The sequence below is a fragment of the Brachyhypopomus gauderio genome, chromosome 9, assembly GCF_052324685.1.
Source record: "Brachyhypopomus gauderio isolate BG-103 chromosome 9, BGAUD_0.2, whole genome shotgun sequence".
In the NCBI taxonomy this organism is placed as follows: domain Eukaryota; kingdom Metazoa; phylum Chordata; class Actinopteri; order Gymnotiformes; family Hypopomidae; genus Brachyhypopomus; species Brachyhypopomus gauderio.
Genome location: NC_135219.1, coordinates 25097150 through 25111858, shown reverse-complemented (window position 1 = coordinate 25111858; position 14709 = coordinate 25097150). Strand labels below are relative to the sequence as shown.

General features: G+C 37.4%; 2 protein-coding genes across 3 annotated transcripts; both read left to right on the top strand.

Annotated features, from left to right (window-relative positions):
* Positions 1-19: 19 nt before the first annotated feature.
* Positions 20-8708, top strand: LOC143523562 (alpha-1-antitrypsin homolog). 2 transcript variants are annotated; one of them, XM_077018096.1, is made up of 6 exons: positions 20-52; positions 148-184; positions 5011-5715; positions 5893-6163; positions 6296-6440; positions 6961-8708. In XM_077018096.1, exons 3-6 carry the CDS (start codon positions 5040-5042, stop codon positions 7147-7149), a joined length of 1281 nt encoding a protein of 426 aa, XP_076874211.1. In that variant the 5' UTR covers positions 20-52; positions 148-184; positions 5011-5039; the 3' UTR covers positions 7150-8708. The 2 variants fall into 2 exon arrangements, with proteins under 2 accessions (XP_076874211.1, XP_076874212.1); XM_077018097.1 differs by lacking the exons at positions 20-52; positions 148-184 and adding an exon at positions 4546-4556.
* Positions 8709-12235: 3527 nt separating this feature from the next.
* On the top strand, positions 12236-14214 carry LOC143522599 (alpha-1-antitrypsin homolog). The gene is made up of 4 exons (XM_077016312.1): positions 12236-12911; positions 13008-13278; positions 13444-13597; positions 13908-14214. The coding sequence occupies exons 1-4, from the start codon at positions 12236-12238 to the stop codon at positions 14094-14096; spliced, it is 1290 nt and encodes a 429-aa protein (XP_076872427.1). The 3' UTR covers positions 14097-14214.
* The last annotated feature ends 495 nt before the right edge of the window (positions 14215-14709 follow it).

The window sequence follows — 14709 nt, the reverse complement described above, 5'->3', positions numbered from 1 at the left end:
TCATCATAACGGTGAAGGAGCCAAAGATAGCTGATACGTCAAAAACAGCAAAGTAAGGCTGAACATCCTATAAGTTACTTCTGATAATTGTCATTAGTTATTTTGTATTGTCTCATGTGTTTGTTATATGAACTCTGTGTTCTGCAGGGATGTAAAGCCTGATGTCATAAGTGCTGAGACTGAGGTACTGCACAAGGTTCTGCTCCTGTGGATTCTCACCTACTGTATCTTCATGTTGCATCAGCCAGAGTTCTGGGCACTGTTTAGCTAGACCTGGCTCAATCCAACACAAGGACATAGCTATGAATGTTCATGCTTAAGAAGGGCTGGTCCCCAGCTCAGACCACTGAATGTGGCAAAAGATGGGAATGAGTTACAAATTTTACAACCACTAATTTATGATGAGCTCACAGTTTCATAAAAGTCATGACAAAGTTTATGTTCACTGCATATTTAATCCCAAACTTTGCTATAATGCTAATTAATTTATCAGATTCAGAAAACTATTATGTATTGTACTGGAAGCCCTAATTAAATACATTTGCATATACAGCACCCTCCATAATTATTGGCACCCCTGGTTAAGAAGTGTTCTTTGGTTTCTAATAAATTCTATATATATATATATATATATATATATATATATATATATATATCATACAACAATGCAAATGAAAAAAAGCAAAATCTAAGCTTTCATTCAAGTGCCTTTATTTGGTGGGAAAAAAATCACACATTAAGAAATAATTATTTTGAATGAAATCATGTGTGCCACAATTATTGGCACCCCTGGTGTTAGTACTTTATACAACCTCCTTTGGCCAACAAGACAGCACTTAATCTTTTCCTATAACTCTTCACAAGATGGGGGAATACAGAAAAAGAGATCTTTGATCATTCCTCTTTGCACAACCTCTCTAAATCGTGCAGAACACTTGGTCTTCTCCTGTGCACTCTCCTCTTCAGTTCACCCCACAGGGTTTCTATTGGGTTGAGGTCTGGGGACTGAGATGGCCATGAGAGGAGCTTGATTTTGTGCCAGTGAAGACACATCTTCAGCTTTCTGGCAGAGGCCACCAGATTCTAATTCAAAATGTCCTGATATTTCAAAGAGTTCATGATCACATGTATCCTTACAGGGTACTCATCCTTGGTGTTACACCAGACCCACTTAGATTGTTTGTTGCCAAAAATCTCTATCTTAGTCTCATCTGACATACTTGGCAAACTCCACCTGTTTATGCTTATGGGTATAACTCAGAAACGGCTTTCTTCATGCATGCCTCCCAAACAGATTGTTGGCATGTAGATAGCACCTGATCTACATTAACCCCAATAATCAACCATTTGATTTAATTCTCTTACAGTGAGCTTTGGAGAACATACCACCAGTTTATAATCTACAGTAGAAATGACATAAATGGTTCCCACAGTAAGCGAAATACAGTGACATAGATTTTTATCCACATGTAGGTGGATACATGCATAATCATTATCATCATTGTTCACACTATCACTCATCACACCCAACCCTGTTCACTGTTACCTGGTACTGGCATATTTCAATCTAATGGCTGCAAAAACAACATTTAAAAAATAAATATAGAATCCATCTCATTTACCTGCATTGTGTATTATTGTAATATTTTACTATAGTGAGAAACCTTTATTCTATTTTCTTTCACTTAGCATGTAGCCATATAGGTAGCTATTTACTTTGGTGCAGTTTATTATATAAAGTTTATGCACTTTTTATGTTTGTTTTCCTATGTCTGCAGTCATCTTACTCTTTATTATAAAACTGACACAAAGACATTATTTGAACTATAATTCCAAAACATCTCAAGTCTGCCTCCTTATAATTTTGGATTGTTTTCTCACTGCAAAAGGAGACATGCTGATTGGTCAAAATAGCTAAAGTTCAGATTTTTCTGAAAGGGTTTTTTCTTCTCCGTCTGAGTCTTTTGGATCAACATAGTTCACACTTTCATCCATCCCCCCGTTTGTCATTACCTAGTAGTGGCTGTATGTACATAACAAAGGATGGCCTAATGGGATGCAAATTACCCAAGCACTGCCATTTGGCACTCTCTGGAAGAAGAGTCGTATGAAAATGCTGGTAGTTCAAGTGTTTAAAGGTTGCTAGATACAGTTTATTGATCCAGTTTATAATCTACAGTAGAAATGACATAAATGGTTCAAATACATTTATTTCCAAGAAATTGTTAAGGGTGCCAATAATTGTGAAACAGGCCATTTTATGGGAAATAATTATTTCTTAGTCAGGATTTTTTCTTTCTTTATTTTTGTTTGAAGGTTGATTTTTTCCATTTTTTTCACAGTGAGATTATGCTTCTGCAATAAATAAATAATTTATTTAAACACATTTTAACTAGGAGTACTAGTTAAATAGCTAGTAGATAATAGATAATTATAGATAATAATAGATAATTATACCAATAATTATGGAGGGTGCTGTAATAGCAGGTAAAAAAGAGAGAAACTTGATGTGAGGGAAGACAAAAGATCATTGATGTATTTGTATGGGCTTTGTAGGACTAGGAGCACTTCATTGTCTGGGAGAGGATGGGATGACAGATTGCTTTAACTATCAAAGCAACATTAAGCAACATGTTGAAGTCCTAAAATGACAGGAGGATATAGTTTTACCTAAAAGTGCTCAACTTCAAACCTACGTTTTCCTACTTGCACATGGAGGACTGAAAACTGCTAGCAAAGAGCCTCCTGATGTAAAGATTATGAAGGGTTCATGAAACTGTCCAAACTCCATCTGAAGTTGTTTTCTTGCACACATGTTGAAAATTATTGATTTTGCTGACCCTGGCAAACAGCAGGCAAACAGAGAGTACACATCATTCTTAGAAGTGGTGGACTGTCCCAGTTGGGTATGTGTCCTTTATAGCCTTGATGTAACCACATGGAACAAAGATAAACAAAATTCACTTAAAAAAAACTTATTTAAAACCAATTTTCTCTCTACAATTTTGCTAAGGTTACCAGAGTTTGATAGGGTAATAAAAGTTAATTATTAATCTTTCTTGTCATAGCTAGGAAGGTAAGTCACCTAAAGCGTGCCTGCTTAGTTTCTGTCCACCAGATGGCGCATTAGCTCTGAGTTAGTTGGAACTTTTCAAGCCATTACTGAAAATGAAAAGATCTTTTTCATTACTTGGAATATCAATGTATATGTAAACAATTCTGAAGCAAATCATCTGCAAAAAGTGTTGCTTTGTTCCAGAAATAAAAAATGGTCAAAGCTTGGTTGTAGCAATAAAACTCGTTTAGTTCTATTAGAAATGCACAGTCCAGTCCAGAAGTGCATATTCTCCAGTAGAAAATACACTGATTCTAATAACTCATACAGTCCATTAGCAAATATATTCTGTGAAGTAATACATTCAGTCCACAGTGTGTTTGGCCTGTGATTGGGCAGAGGGTGTTGCTTATGTAAGGTAGTTACATTTCCACTATGCTTACACTATTATTACTTACAAATATCTACTGATCAACAATAAATAAAGTTGGCATAAACATGGCATTGAATTAGGGTAACATATTTTGGAAACAATTGATAAATGCCACTGTTAATATACAACTGATTATTTTCAATGCAAATACAAAATCAAATAAAATTATGTATTTCATCTTTATGATCAACTTCAAAACAACACTGTAACAGTGTTTTTAGTAACTGGTGCTTGACCCATCTATTCACAGCTCACTGAACTATGTAGGAGTAACTGATCGATTGTACAAAGTGCTCTTAGAATATGCAGATACAGGGACTGAAAAACGCCAACACTGTCATACACTGTATCTGTTTGTTTTTCTTGTCTGATCTGATACAGACTATTTTCCTTTAAAAGTCATAGGTCACCAGATATAAGTCACAATCCCAGTATTTAGAATGTAAAACATTTTTAGATATCTATGTTTTACATTTTGACAAAAAACTTAAAACTAAAAGTATTTGTAATATAATGAATGCATATGTGAAATGCACATTTTTGCTATAGGCTGATAGATTGAAAGCAGACAGATTTCTTTTGAAATTCCAAGAAGAGTGTTTTTATTGATAATTTTGTTTTCACTTTTAAAATTATTTTCTTTTACATGTCCTACAAATTGGGAACATACAATGTAACCTCTTCAAACTATTTCCAGCACTGACACAAGCATCCAATTATTAGGATAGTTATACCAAGAGCATTTTATTCCATGAAGACATTAAACCATTATTTTCCAGTTTCAACATAATGATCAATGAACATAAAATGTAAAAAAAAAAATACAATTAAACAATTAAACTAACATGTAATTGTATTATATATTAAAAACCTTTCAAATGAAATCTAGTAATACAACAGTCCTACAACACATTGCATCACTGTTGTGTGAGAGTAAATCATGACTAGCTTCAAATAATGCAAAGTGGGCTAGGTTAATGTTTAAAAGGTTGTACTCAGCTGACATTTAACAGGCTATAAAATGAATGAACTCAATCTCAACAGTCTCCTGCTTACAGGACGCTTAAGGTAAGTACTGTACTGCTGATCTGGTGTCCCAAATATAAAGGGAGTAATAAACCCTTCAAAATCACCAAGAAGAAAGAAAAACAACACCTTTTAGCCTTATATTTTCTGAATATTATCGAACAGAGATGGACATTCCAAGTTCAGAAAGTAAAAGTTCTCATCAAGATTTTGCTCAGACGTCATGAATTGTGTTGATTCCACTAATTTTAACTGGCTTGCACTAATTAGAAATCTTTTATTCTCTCTTAGAAGTACATAACAAATAGAAATCTAAAGCCTAGAGTACATTCCTAAATACTTTAAGAAATTTCTATCCCTGCATGCATCTTGTGTTGTAGATATTTCTAATTTATATTTCTTTAATTCCTTTATAAAGTAACACTGTTAAAAAATAACTTTAACAAAATAATATGTGTCTGTACTGAGAATTACTCACATGTAGTTCTAATTTTAGATCAGTACAGTCCTTCTTCAGGTGATAAAATGTGGGGGAAGGTCCAGTGGTGTTTGACAGTTGCCCTGCTGCTGACAGTGGCCTGGGGTGACCAACATGAGGGGCATGATCATGGAGATCATTCAGCAGATCATCATAAACATCTTCACCATGGCAAAGATGAACCCCACCCTCACCACGATGGAGGAGAGGATTCCTGCCACAGACTCTCACCTCACAATGCTGACTTTGCTTTCTCCCTCTATAAAAAGCTGGTCAGCCAGCCTGATGCAGAAGGCAAGAATATCTTTTTCTCCCCACTCAGCATCTCCATGGCTCTGTCCATGCTGGCCCTGGGAGCCAAGGGTGAGACCCACTCACAAATGTTCAGCACCCTGGGCTACAGTACCCTCACACCCGATCAGGTCAATGAAGGCTATGAGCACCTACTCCACATGCTGACCCATAGCCAGGACTCTATGCTGCTGGAGGCAGGAAGTGCCGTTGCAGTGCGAGAAGGGTTTAAGCCTGTAGAGAAGTTTCTGAAGGATGCTCAGCACTTCTACCATGGAGAAGCCTTTAGTGTGGACTTTAGCAAACCAGACGTGGCCGTGCAAGAGGTCAACAAATTTATTGCCAAAAAGACCAAGGATATGATCACTGACATGGTCAAGGATCTAGACCAAGACACTCTGATGATGCTTATCAACTATATATATTTCAGAGGTAATACATAGTCAGAGGTATTTATGTATTTCCACACAATGTATGTGTAATCTACAAGTGTTTTAATGCTTTTATCCAGTGTTTTATTACCTTTTTATGTATATATTTTTATGTTTTCTGTAGAGGATTGTTAATGTTATATGTGCATTAACAATACTCTAAATTGTATCCTTTCAGGTAAGTGGGAGAAGCCTTTTGAAGTGGAAAACACTCACAAAGCTATCTTCAGTGTGGATGAGAAGACAAAGGTGTCTGTAGACATGATGAAAAGAACCGGTCGGTATGACTTCTACCAGGATCGAGATAATTTCACTTCCATCATCATGGTACCATACAAAGGAAACACATCCATGATGATCATTCTACCTGACGAGGGAAAGATGGAGGAGGTGGAAAAAACCATATGTCAGCACCACCTTAAGTACTGGCATGACAAACTCTTCAGAAGGTAATGTGTTTTTATGTGTATATTCTAACATAAAATGTCACTCTGATGTAAAATGTAAAACTGGCCCTAAAAGTTTGAGGTTACACCATTCAATGTTAAAATTCTGTCCAATGTCTGTTCTCTCTTTGCCAGCAACATAGACCTGTATATGCCCAAATTCTCCATCTCTGCCTCATCATCCCTTGGAAACACTCTAAAGGAAATGGGAATAGTTCATGCATTTTCAGATAGTGCAGATTTCTCTGGAATCAGTGAGAGCAAAGTGGCAGTTTCCAAGGTATGAGAAGAAACTAAACTCATTCTCAGGAGATGTTTTGTAATGTCACGGTAGCACCTTTTGAAGACAGTAATAATGAGTGCAATTTCAAGATAGGCATTAGTCTTTTACCTTCATTTACAGAGATATGATACTGATAATTTGTTAAGACACTGTCCATATGTAGTGAAAATGTAGACAGATGCAACATTTGGATCGGTGCCATATTTGCATAAACAAATTTTCCCTAATCTTTGTGCACAATTTAAACCATTGCCTTACTTTTCTTTTTTTTTTTTTTTACATATATAGCATTGTAAAGCTTTAACTACTAATTATTAATAATTACTGTTATATATATGATATACATATATTTATTTTAGTCTGGTAATATAAAATGAAGGTTGATAAAAAGATTAGATTAGATATGAATTCAGAAACTTGAAAAAGATCAATAAGTTTTGTCAGGTATTATAATCATGAAGATAACCCTTTAGAGTGTGGTAAGCTCAACTCATTCATATGTGTGACCTCTCCACAGGTTCTCCATCAGGCAGTCCTCAAGGTTGATGAGAAGGGCACTGAAGCAGCAGCTGTGACCACTCTAGAGATCATGCCAATGTCCTTGCCAGACATCATGAATCTCAACCGACCCTTCCTAGTCTTCATTGTGGAGGACAGTACCAAGAGCATCCTCTTCATGGGCAAGATAACCGACCCCACTGCATAGTGCTAGATGTCTACCTCACAGTCAAGATAACCGACCCCACTGAATAGTGGAAAATGTCTCCCTCACAGTGTAGCAGTCAATCTGTGTGCTAATGAACTACACTCATTTCACTTAACAGCAAACTGTCATTTTAATCCTATAAACAGAACCAAAAGTTCAATGTTTTGCCAGCAAGAGGGTTTACAGAATGTCTTCACTGAGGAAAATATAGCTGTATTCAGTACATGCATTAATGGAAGTATTAATAAACAAATAATTTTGATTACACGTAAGTAGTAAGAAATATTTATGAATTGAAATGAATGTCCCTTAATTTGTTATGGTATGCCAATTGTAACATTCTATAATAGCAATGGTGTAAGTTATGACATTAGCCCTGTTTGCCATACATCTTAATGTTTCATCTAACACATGGGCTAGTGAAGTTCTGTGGAACTGGAATATTCTTCAAACCTGGGTAAACAAACAAACACACACCTGGCGCATGACATTAAGCATCTTGTAAAAATAACATTTTTAATATTTATATACTCTTAAGTGTCCTTAAGCTCTTCTGTAAAAGGTGCTATATAAATCTAATGTATTATTATTGTTGTTGTTTTGTCCAAAATTAATATCATCCGGTAACATTAACAACCTGAGATTAGGACATAAAACTAAGAATGTAGAACACATTCTCACAGTAAATCACAGAAATCTCACATTCTCCAATTTCACTTATGTAAGCAGAGATTCCCTATTTTCCGAAGGTGATAAGATCAAAAACTGTTAATTCCCCAAAGGTTAATTGAAGGTCAGCGGGAGTTACATAATGTGTTGCATCATGGCAGATTAAAAGGTTTTTCACCCTGCATCCACACTCACCACATTAACATTCATTTACATAAGGGGTTACCACAGAGCCATTTACTCTCATTTTAACCAGTTGTTAAAATCATATTCAGAAATAAAATCGTATTCAGAAATAATTTCCTGTCTCACTGAGTGGTCTTCCACTGGGAAGCAACACTTATGTTAAAAGTAGAATTTTATTTTCACTTCTAGTGACAGTAATAGTCCAGCAAAAAGAAGCGATAGCAGAACACTGGTACGACTGGAGGATGCTAGTAGCGTTCCTGTGACCAAGGAGCAGTAGAAGTTAGCAGAAAGAGCACAACTAAGAGCTGAGCGCCTTCTCACTGGAATTGTGTCAGTTGAAATGGTCAGATAGAGGTATTTGAAGTACAGTGGCCCTTGGAAACACTACAAGGCTTAGTCACATGTAGCTAATTCACATGGGTACTCACATGAGGGAGAGCTACCATAGACTGCTCCATATGTATATGCCTGGAGGTTCACTAGAGCCTCCTATAACTGAAAATGACATTTCTTCAGGCAACTATTCCTGCAGCTCAGTCCCATCTACTAATTGCAAAGACCAAGTGGAAAATCTTGGGATAATAATGGACTCTGTGATCTGTGATTTATCAGCCATCTTACAGCAATAAAAAAATAAGCCTTCCACCATAGCAAAAATTAGAAATCAAATGTGTAGACATGACTAGACAAACTTATGCATACCTATGTTTCATTCAGGCTGAGCTATTGCAATGGTCTCTTTACCACCTTTGGAATGCTACTGTAATGGTTGCTAAAGCAACTGTTTCCCTTGTTAATCCAGTGCAGTGGTTCTCAAACTTTTTAGACAAAGTACCACCAACTGTCAAACGAAAAACCTCCACGTACCACCTACTACCCCCCCCCCCCCCCCCCCCCCCCCCCCAAAAAAAAAAAAAAAGAAAAAGCTGTTTGGCAAGTTTAAGTTGTTGACGGGGGGGGCGGGGGGGCGAATGTAAATTGTTACCGGGAGGATGTAAAATAGACACGAATTAAGTATTAGGCTATATCACGATGGTTGGCGCCAGAGCGAACTAGTAACTCATTGAATCATAGATGTGGATCAGAGGTAAATAAACTAGATTTTTTTTTTGTCGACGTGAGAAATCGGATGTGTGGCGTGTGAAGACGGTCAAATGCGTGTGTTTCACGCATTTGGCAACCCTGCTCATTACACACATATGTTATAATGTAGTTCTCCTGTAGTTCGTGTTGGTAGTGGTTGGTTTACAGCACAAAAAGTCTTCGTGCGACATGCCCTCATACTCATATCGCACGTAAACGAGCAAGTTGGCTAAATCTGCGACATCTAGGGATTCATCTAACTGCAGTGAGAAGCATTTACTCATTTTAATTCTCTCGGTCAATGTTTGTCTGACGTTGTCCACCATTTCATCAATTCTGCGAGTGACCGTGTCGTTTGAAAGATGCACCAGGTCGAACTGTTTAGCGACATTTTCTCCGCACATAATACGAGTAATCCCTTTTAGTTTCTGAATTTCAGCACTTGTCATAATTCTGTTTTAATAAAAAAAAATGTGTTGTGTAAAAAAAAAAAAAACCTCAAAGCATCTTTTATTTTCCGAGTTCATCTGGCGTACCACCGCGGGGTGCTCTGCGTACCACCAGTGGTACGTGTACCACAGTTTGAGAACCACTGATCCAGTGTATTTAATCCCTGTTCTTTGTCTTGTTCAGGGCTGGTAACTGAATGTGGAAACGTTATTCCTGGTTGTGTTTCGTGAGTTTCTGCGAACGTAAATTGTTACGGGGTGGGGGTGGGGGGGTAAGTATTATATCGCAATCGATTGCCAGTGGGTGGCACCAGAGCGAACTAGTAACTCATTGAATCATAGATGTGGATCAGAGGTAAATAAACTAGATTTTTTTTCGGCGTGGATGTGTGGCGTGAGAGCGTGTGAAGACGGTCAAATGCGTGTGTCTCACGCTCAATGCGTGAGAGTTGGCAACCCAGTTCGTCTCTGCAACATTATATTTATTTTCGCTCATTTAACATGTTAATTTTGTTTCCACATGAATGTATGTTGTGCAGAAAATATTTTAAGTTGTATTGGTAGCGTAAGTGTGTACTTTGGTGTGCTGATGAGAGTTTTAGTTAATAGGGCAGCTAATTTTGCAGAAGACTAATGAAAGTAAAGAGAATGTAATAGATATGAAGGGAAGCACAAAACACAGAAAACACAAGTGACAGGGAGACATAAGCGATACGAAGAAACAAACTGTAGAGGATTAGGAAACTAACAATGAAGAGCAAACATAGAAACATAAGGAACTAAACGGAAGTAACTGTGCAAAATAAACCCATGCTATTTTGACAACGCTTGACAATCGTTACATGCACACAGCCCCCCCCCCCCCCCCCCCCCCCCCCCCAGCTCAACAACTTACGTTCGCCCCCCGAAATTTTCTGACGCCCTCTCACTGTATATGTTCTGGCGCCGGCCCTGCCCACATAATAAAATGCCCTAGTTCAATACACATAACAAATATTCCCTCTTTTGAGCAACTGTTTACAGTTGCAGGTGCTCATGCATAATAGCGTTCTCGCACCCCCCCCGTTCCTGAGTTCGTAGCTTACATTGCATAACTAGCTAAGAATAGATATAAAACATTGGGTTGGTTAACATTGGTTTAAATGGTCTGTGGAGGTTTCTGCTTCATAGTTTAAATTCAGTTGGTTTGTCCTTCCTCCGATTCAACCTTATGCGTTGTATGCATTATAATGTTAAATTGCTGATATCTATTGATCAATAAAATTAGCATTTATTCATTAAACCAATTACTGTGTCAAATATATTGCAACCAGTGGTATTGGGTCACTGCACAGACTCTGAGCTTCACCTTCGTTAATGAGACTGATATATCAATTTTATCTATTCCAGTTATCAAATACATATTTCAATGAAATTTAAGGGTGCTGCCCCTTATAATTACTCATAATCAAATAATATATTTCTACAGCCGCATACCAAGCATTCTCTCTGCCTGATTGTCTACCCGTGCTCTGACCTCTGCCTCCTTCCTAGACCTTGTACCATGTCTAGTCCTCCTGTAACTCCCGGACTCTGCTCCTCTGGCCCCTCTGGACCGGCCCCAAATTCCATGTAATACTGCTGTGTTCCATGCTACTGTTTGTGCTTTGTGTTAGTCACTTCAGGCAATTGTTTCTTGTTGAATAAAGGCAATGCTGTTCCACAGTTGGATCCACCTCTGCCTGGTCTGTTACATGTATGTATATTTTATGTATATCTTTCTGTGTTTCTTATATATACATTTGACTTTTTTTAGTTATCTCCCCTTACCACTGTTAATATTTTAACTCATTATTATGTTAGAGATGGCTGCTGGATGATAATAAACACTTGAACAAAGAATCAATACAGATATCAATACAATTGATCCTGAAGCAAACAGGGGCATAGAGTGTTTTAAATATAATTTTATCATACATCTGTGATGCATCATCATGTAAGGCAGCAAAATTGTGAGATATTAGTTGTTACACTAAATTGGTATAGTATAATTTAATCTTTTTATCCATTGTCTAATATTATAGAATGTTGTAGCATTACACTGTATATGACTTCACATAATGCCGTGCTGGCTAGATAGTTAATGTTTGAAGGAGTGTACTCAGCTGACAGCTCCGACACTATAAAATGAAAGAAATTAACTCAATTCCAACAGTCTTCTACTGACAGGGTGCTGGTGGTAAGTAAATATACCATAAGATATCTGCAAATTTGAAACAGTAAAGATTAAAATGATTTTGGTTACTGCTGTTTTCAAAATTTGCTTTTAAAAGTCACTAACCTTAATTTTTCAGTTAATTATTTAGTTTTAAAATCTATATTCTATAATCTATATCAAATTAAGTATCTTGTAAATGTTTTGTGTATTTATATATTTTTATCATGTGTAAAGATATATAAAATATACAAAATACAACATACAATATACAAGTGTGATTACAAATTTAGATCAGTACATTCATTATATCTTAGAAGTATATAACAAATAGAAACCTAAAGCTTAGAGTACTTTAAGAAATATCTATCCCTGCATACATTGTGTTGTAGATGTTTCTTATTTATATTACTTTAATTCCTTTATAAAATAACACTGTACTGAGAATTACTCACATGTAGTTCTAATTTTAGATCAGTACAGTCCTTCTTCAGGTGATAAAATGTGGGGAAAGGTCCAGTGGTGTTTGACAGTTGCCCTGCTGCTGACAGTGGCCTGGGGTGACCAACATGAGGGGCATGATCATGGAGATCATTCAGCAGATCACCATAAACATCTTCACCATGGCAAAGATGAACCCCACCCTCACCACGATGGAGGAGAGGATTCCTGCCACAGACTCTCACCTCACAGTGCTGACTTTGCTTTCTCCCTCTATAAAAAGCTGGTCAGCCAGCCTGATGCAAAAGGCAAGAATATCTTTTTCTCCCCACTCAGCATCTCCATGGCTCTGTCCATGCTGGCCCTGGGAGCCAAGGGTGAGACCCACTCACAAATGTTCAGCACCCTGGGCTACAGTACCCTCACACCCGATCAGGTCAATGAAGGCTATGAGCACCTACTCCACATGCTGACCCATAGCCAGGACTCCATGCTGCTGGAGGCAGGAAGTGCCGTTGCAGTGCGAGAAGGGTTTAAGCCTGTAGAGAAGTTTCTGAAGGATGCTCAGCACTTCTACCATGGAGAAGCCTTTAGTGTGGACTTTAGCAAACCAGACGTGGCCGTGCAAGAGGTCAACAAATTTATTGCCAAAAAGACCAAGGATATGATCACTGACATGGTCAAGGATCTAGACCAAGACACTCTGATGATGCTTATCAACTATATATATTTTAAAGGTATAGTAGGCACTTAAGAAATTTACCAGTGATTAAAAGATTTTACAGATATTTCACCTAAATGTCATTAACAATCTTTGAATTCCATCCTTTAAGGTAAATGGCAAGATCCTTTTAAAGTGGAGCGCACACACAAAGCTGACTTCCACGTGGATGAAAACACCAAGGTGACTGTGGACATGATGTCTAGAAATGGCAAATATAATTACTACTATGACCGGACTAACTACACCTCTATCATCAAAATGCAATATAAAGGAAATGCATCTATGATTATCATCTTACCTGATGAAGGTAAAATGGAGGAGGTGGAAAACCAAATGTCCAAGGACCACTTCAAGTTCTGGCATGACAAACTCCTTAGAAGGTCATATATCTGTTTCCTTCCATATGAAACAAACGTTCACTTACAAATATTAACATTTGACTATCACATCACAAACCTTTTATCTCTTGCAAATGTTCTAAAAACTCTTGACTTAATGCATTTCAACATGAGTGCTTTTTAAACTCAGAGATATCTTTTCTCCAGATCTATGAATGCAGACCTGTATATGCCCAAGTTCTCCATCTCTGCTTCCTCATCACTTGGAGACACTCTGAAGGAAATGGGAATAGTTGATGCATTCTCACAAAATGCTAACTTTTCAGGAATCAGTGAGGCGTCCAACGTGGCGGTGTCCAAGGTATCTGAAGTAGCAATTCAATAAAAAATATGCTGTAATATCATTACAATTGTATGGAATACATGGAAGCCAATGGTTTAAAAATAGATTAAAAACAATTGTTCTGGTGCATTTAACATTCTAAAACTATTACTAATATGGTACAAATTAAAATGCTAAATATTCTGATTACAGGCATAAATATTTAGTAAACAGCATGCAAGAAAACATTACAGCATCTGCAAGATAATATGATTTATTTTAATCTGTTTAATCCTGAGTAGCCATGAAAGCAGAGATCAGATAAAGATTGATCAATTTACCTCCACAGGTTCTCCACCAAGCAGTCCTCAGTGTTGATGAGCAGGGCACTGAAGCAGCAGCTGTGACCACAGTTGAAATTATGCTCTTCTCAATGCCATTCAGGGTGTATGTCAACAGACCCTTCCTAGTCTTCATTGTGGAGGACAGTACCAAGAGCATCCTCTTCATGGGCAAGATAACCGACCCCACTGCATAGTGCTAAACTCCCCCACAGTCAAGATATCAACCTCACTGGATAGTGCTAGATGTCTACCTCACAGTCAAGATAACCAACCCCACTGCATACTGGAAACACCTCCCATACATTTTAAAGAACAAAACTGAGAGAGTGCTGTTGTACTTTTTTCATTTCAGTTAGCAACAAATTCAGGCAAACATTAAATGTTCTTCAGGTTTAGCCAGACATTGGATTTACAGAAGAAATATATCTGCATATATCAATATATCTACTTTCAGGCTGAGTTAATTTTCCTTACAATATGTAGAAAAAAAAACATGATTATGATTTTATAGTTGTCACGGTACAGCCCCTGACCCCTCCCCTTTGGGCGTGTGTTTATGTTGTCTACGTCTAGTTGTCTGCATCTGTGGATCTTTGTGGGTGTGGTTGTGTCTGAACATGTTCATCGGTCTCACCTGTGGCTCGTCTCGTTATCACTCGGGGTTTATGTGGTTTGTCTATTTAATGTGCGTTCGTGCAGTGTCCCATGCTCGTCTTTGTCTGAGCCTCACACGTTGATGTGTGTATTGTTGTGTGCGCTATTTGCGCTATATTTGTACAATAAATGTGACGTTCGTGAGTGACCATA

Coding starts and splice junctions, on each gene's coding strand:
- LOC143523562 (XM_077018096.1), top strand. CDS start 5,040: ATGTGGGGGAAGGTCCAGTGGTGTTTGACAGTTGCCCTGCTGCTGACA. Junction 5,716..5,892: donor CAACTATATATATTTCAGAG/GTAATACATAGT, acceptor GTATCCTTTCAG/GTAAGTGGGAGAAGCCTTTT. Junction 6,164..6,295: donor CATGACAAACTCTTCAGAAG/GTAATGTGTTTT, acceptor TCTCTTTGCCAG/CAACATAGACCTGTATATGC.
- LOC143522599 (XM_077016312.1), top strand. CDS start 12,236: ATGTGGGGAAAGGTCCAGTGGTGTTTGACAGTTGCCCTGCTGCTGACA. Junction 12,912..13,007: donor CAACTATATATATTTTAAAG/GTATAGTAGGCA, acceptor CCATCCTTTAAG/GTAAATGGCAAGATCCTTTT. Junction 13,598..13,907: donor CCAACGTGGCGGTGTCCAAG/GTATCTGAAGTA, acceptor TTACCTCCACAG/GTTCTCCACCAAGCAGTCCT.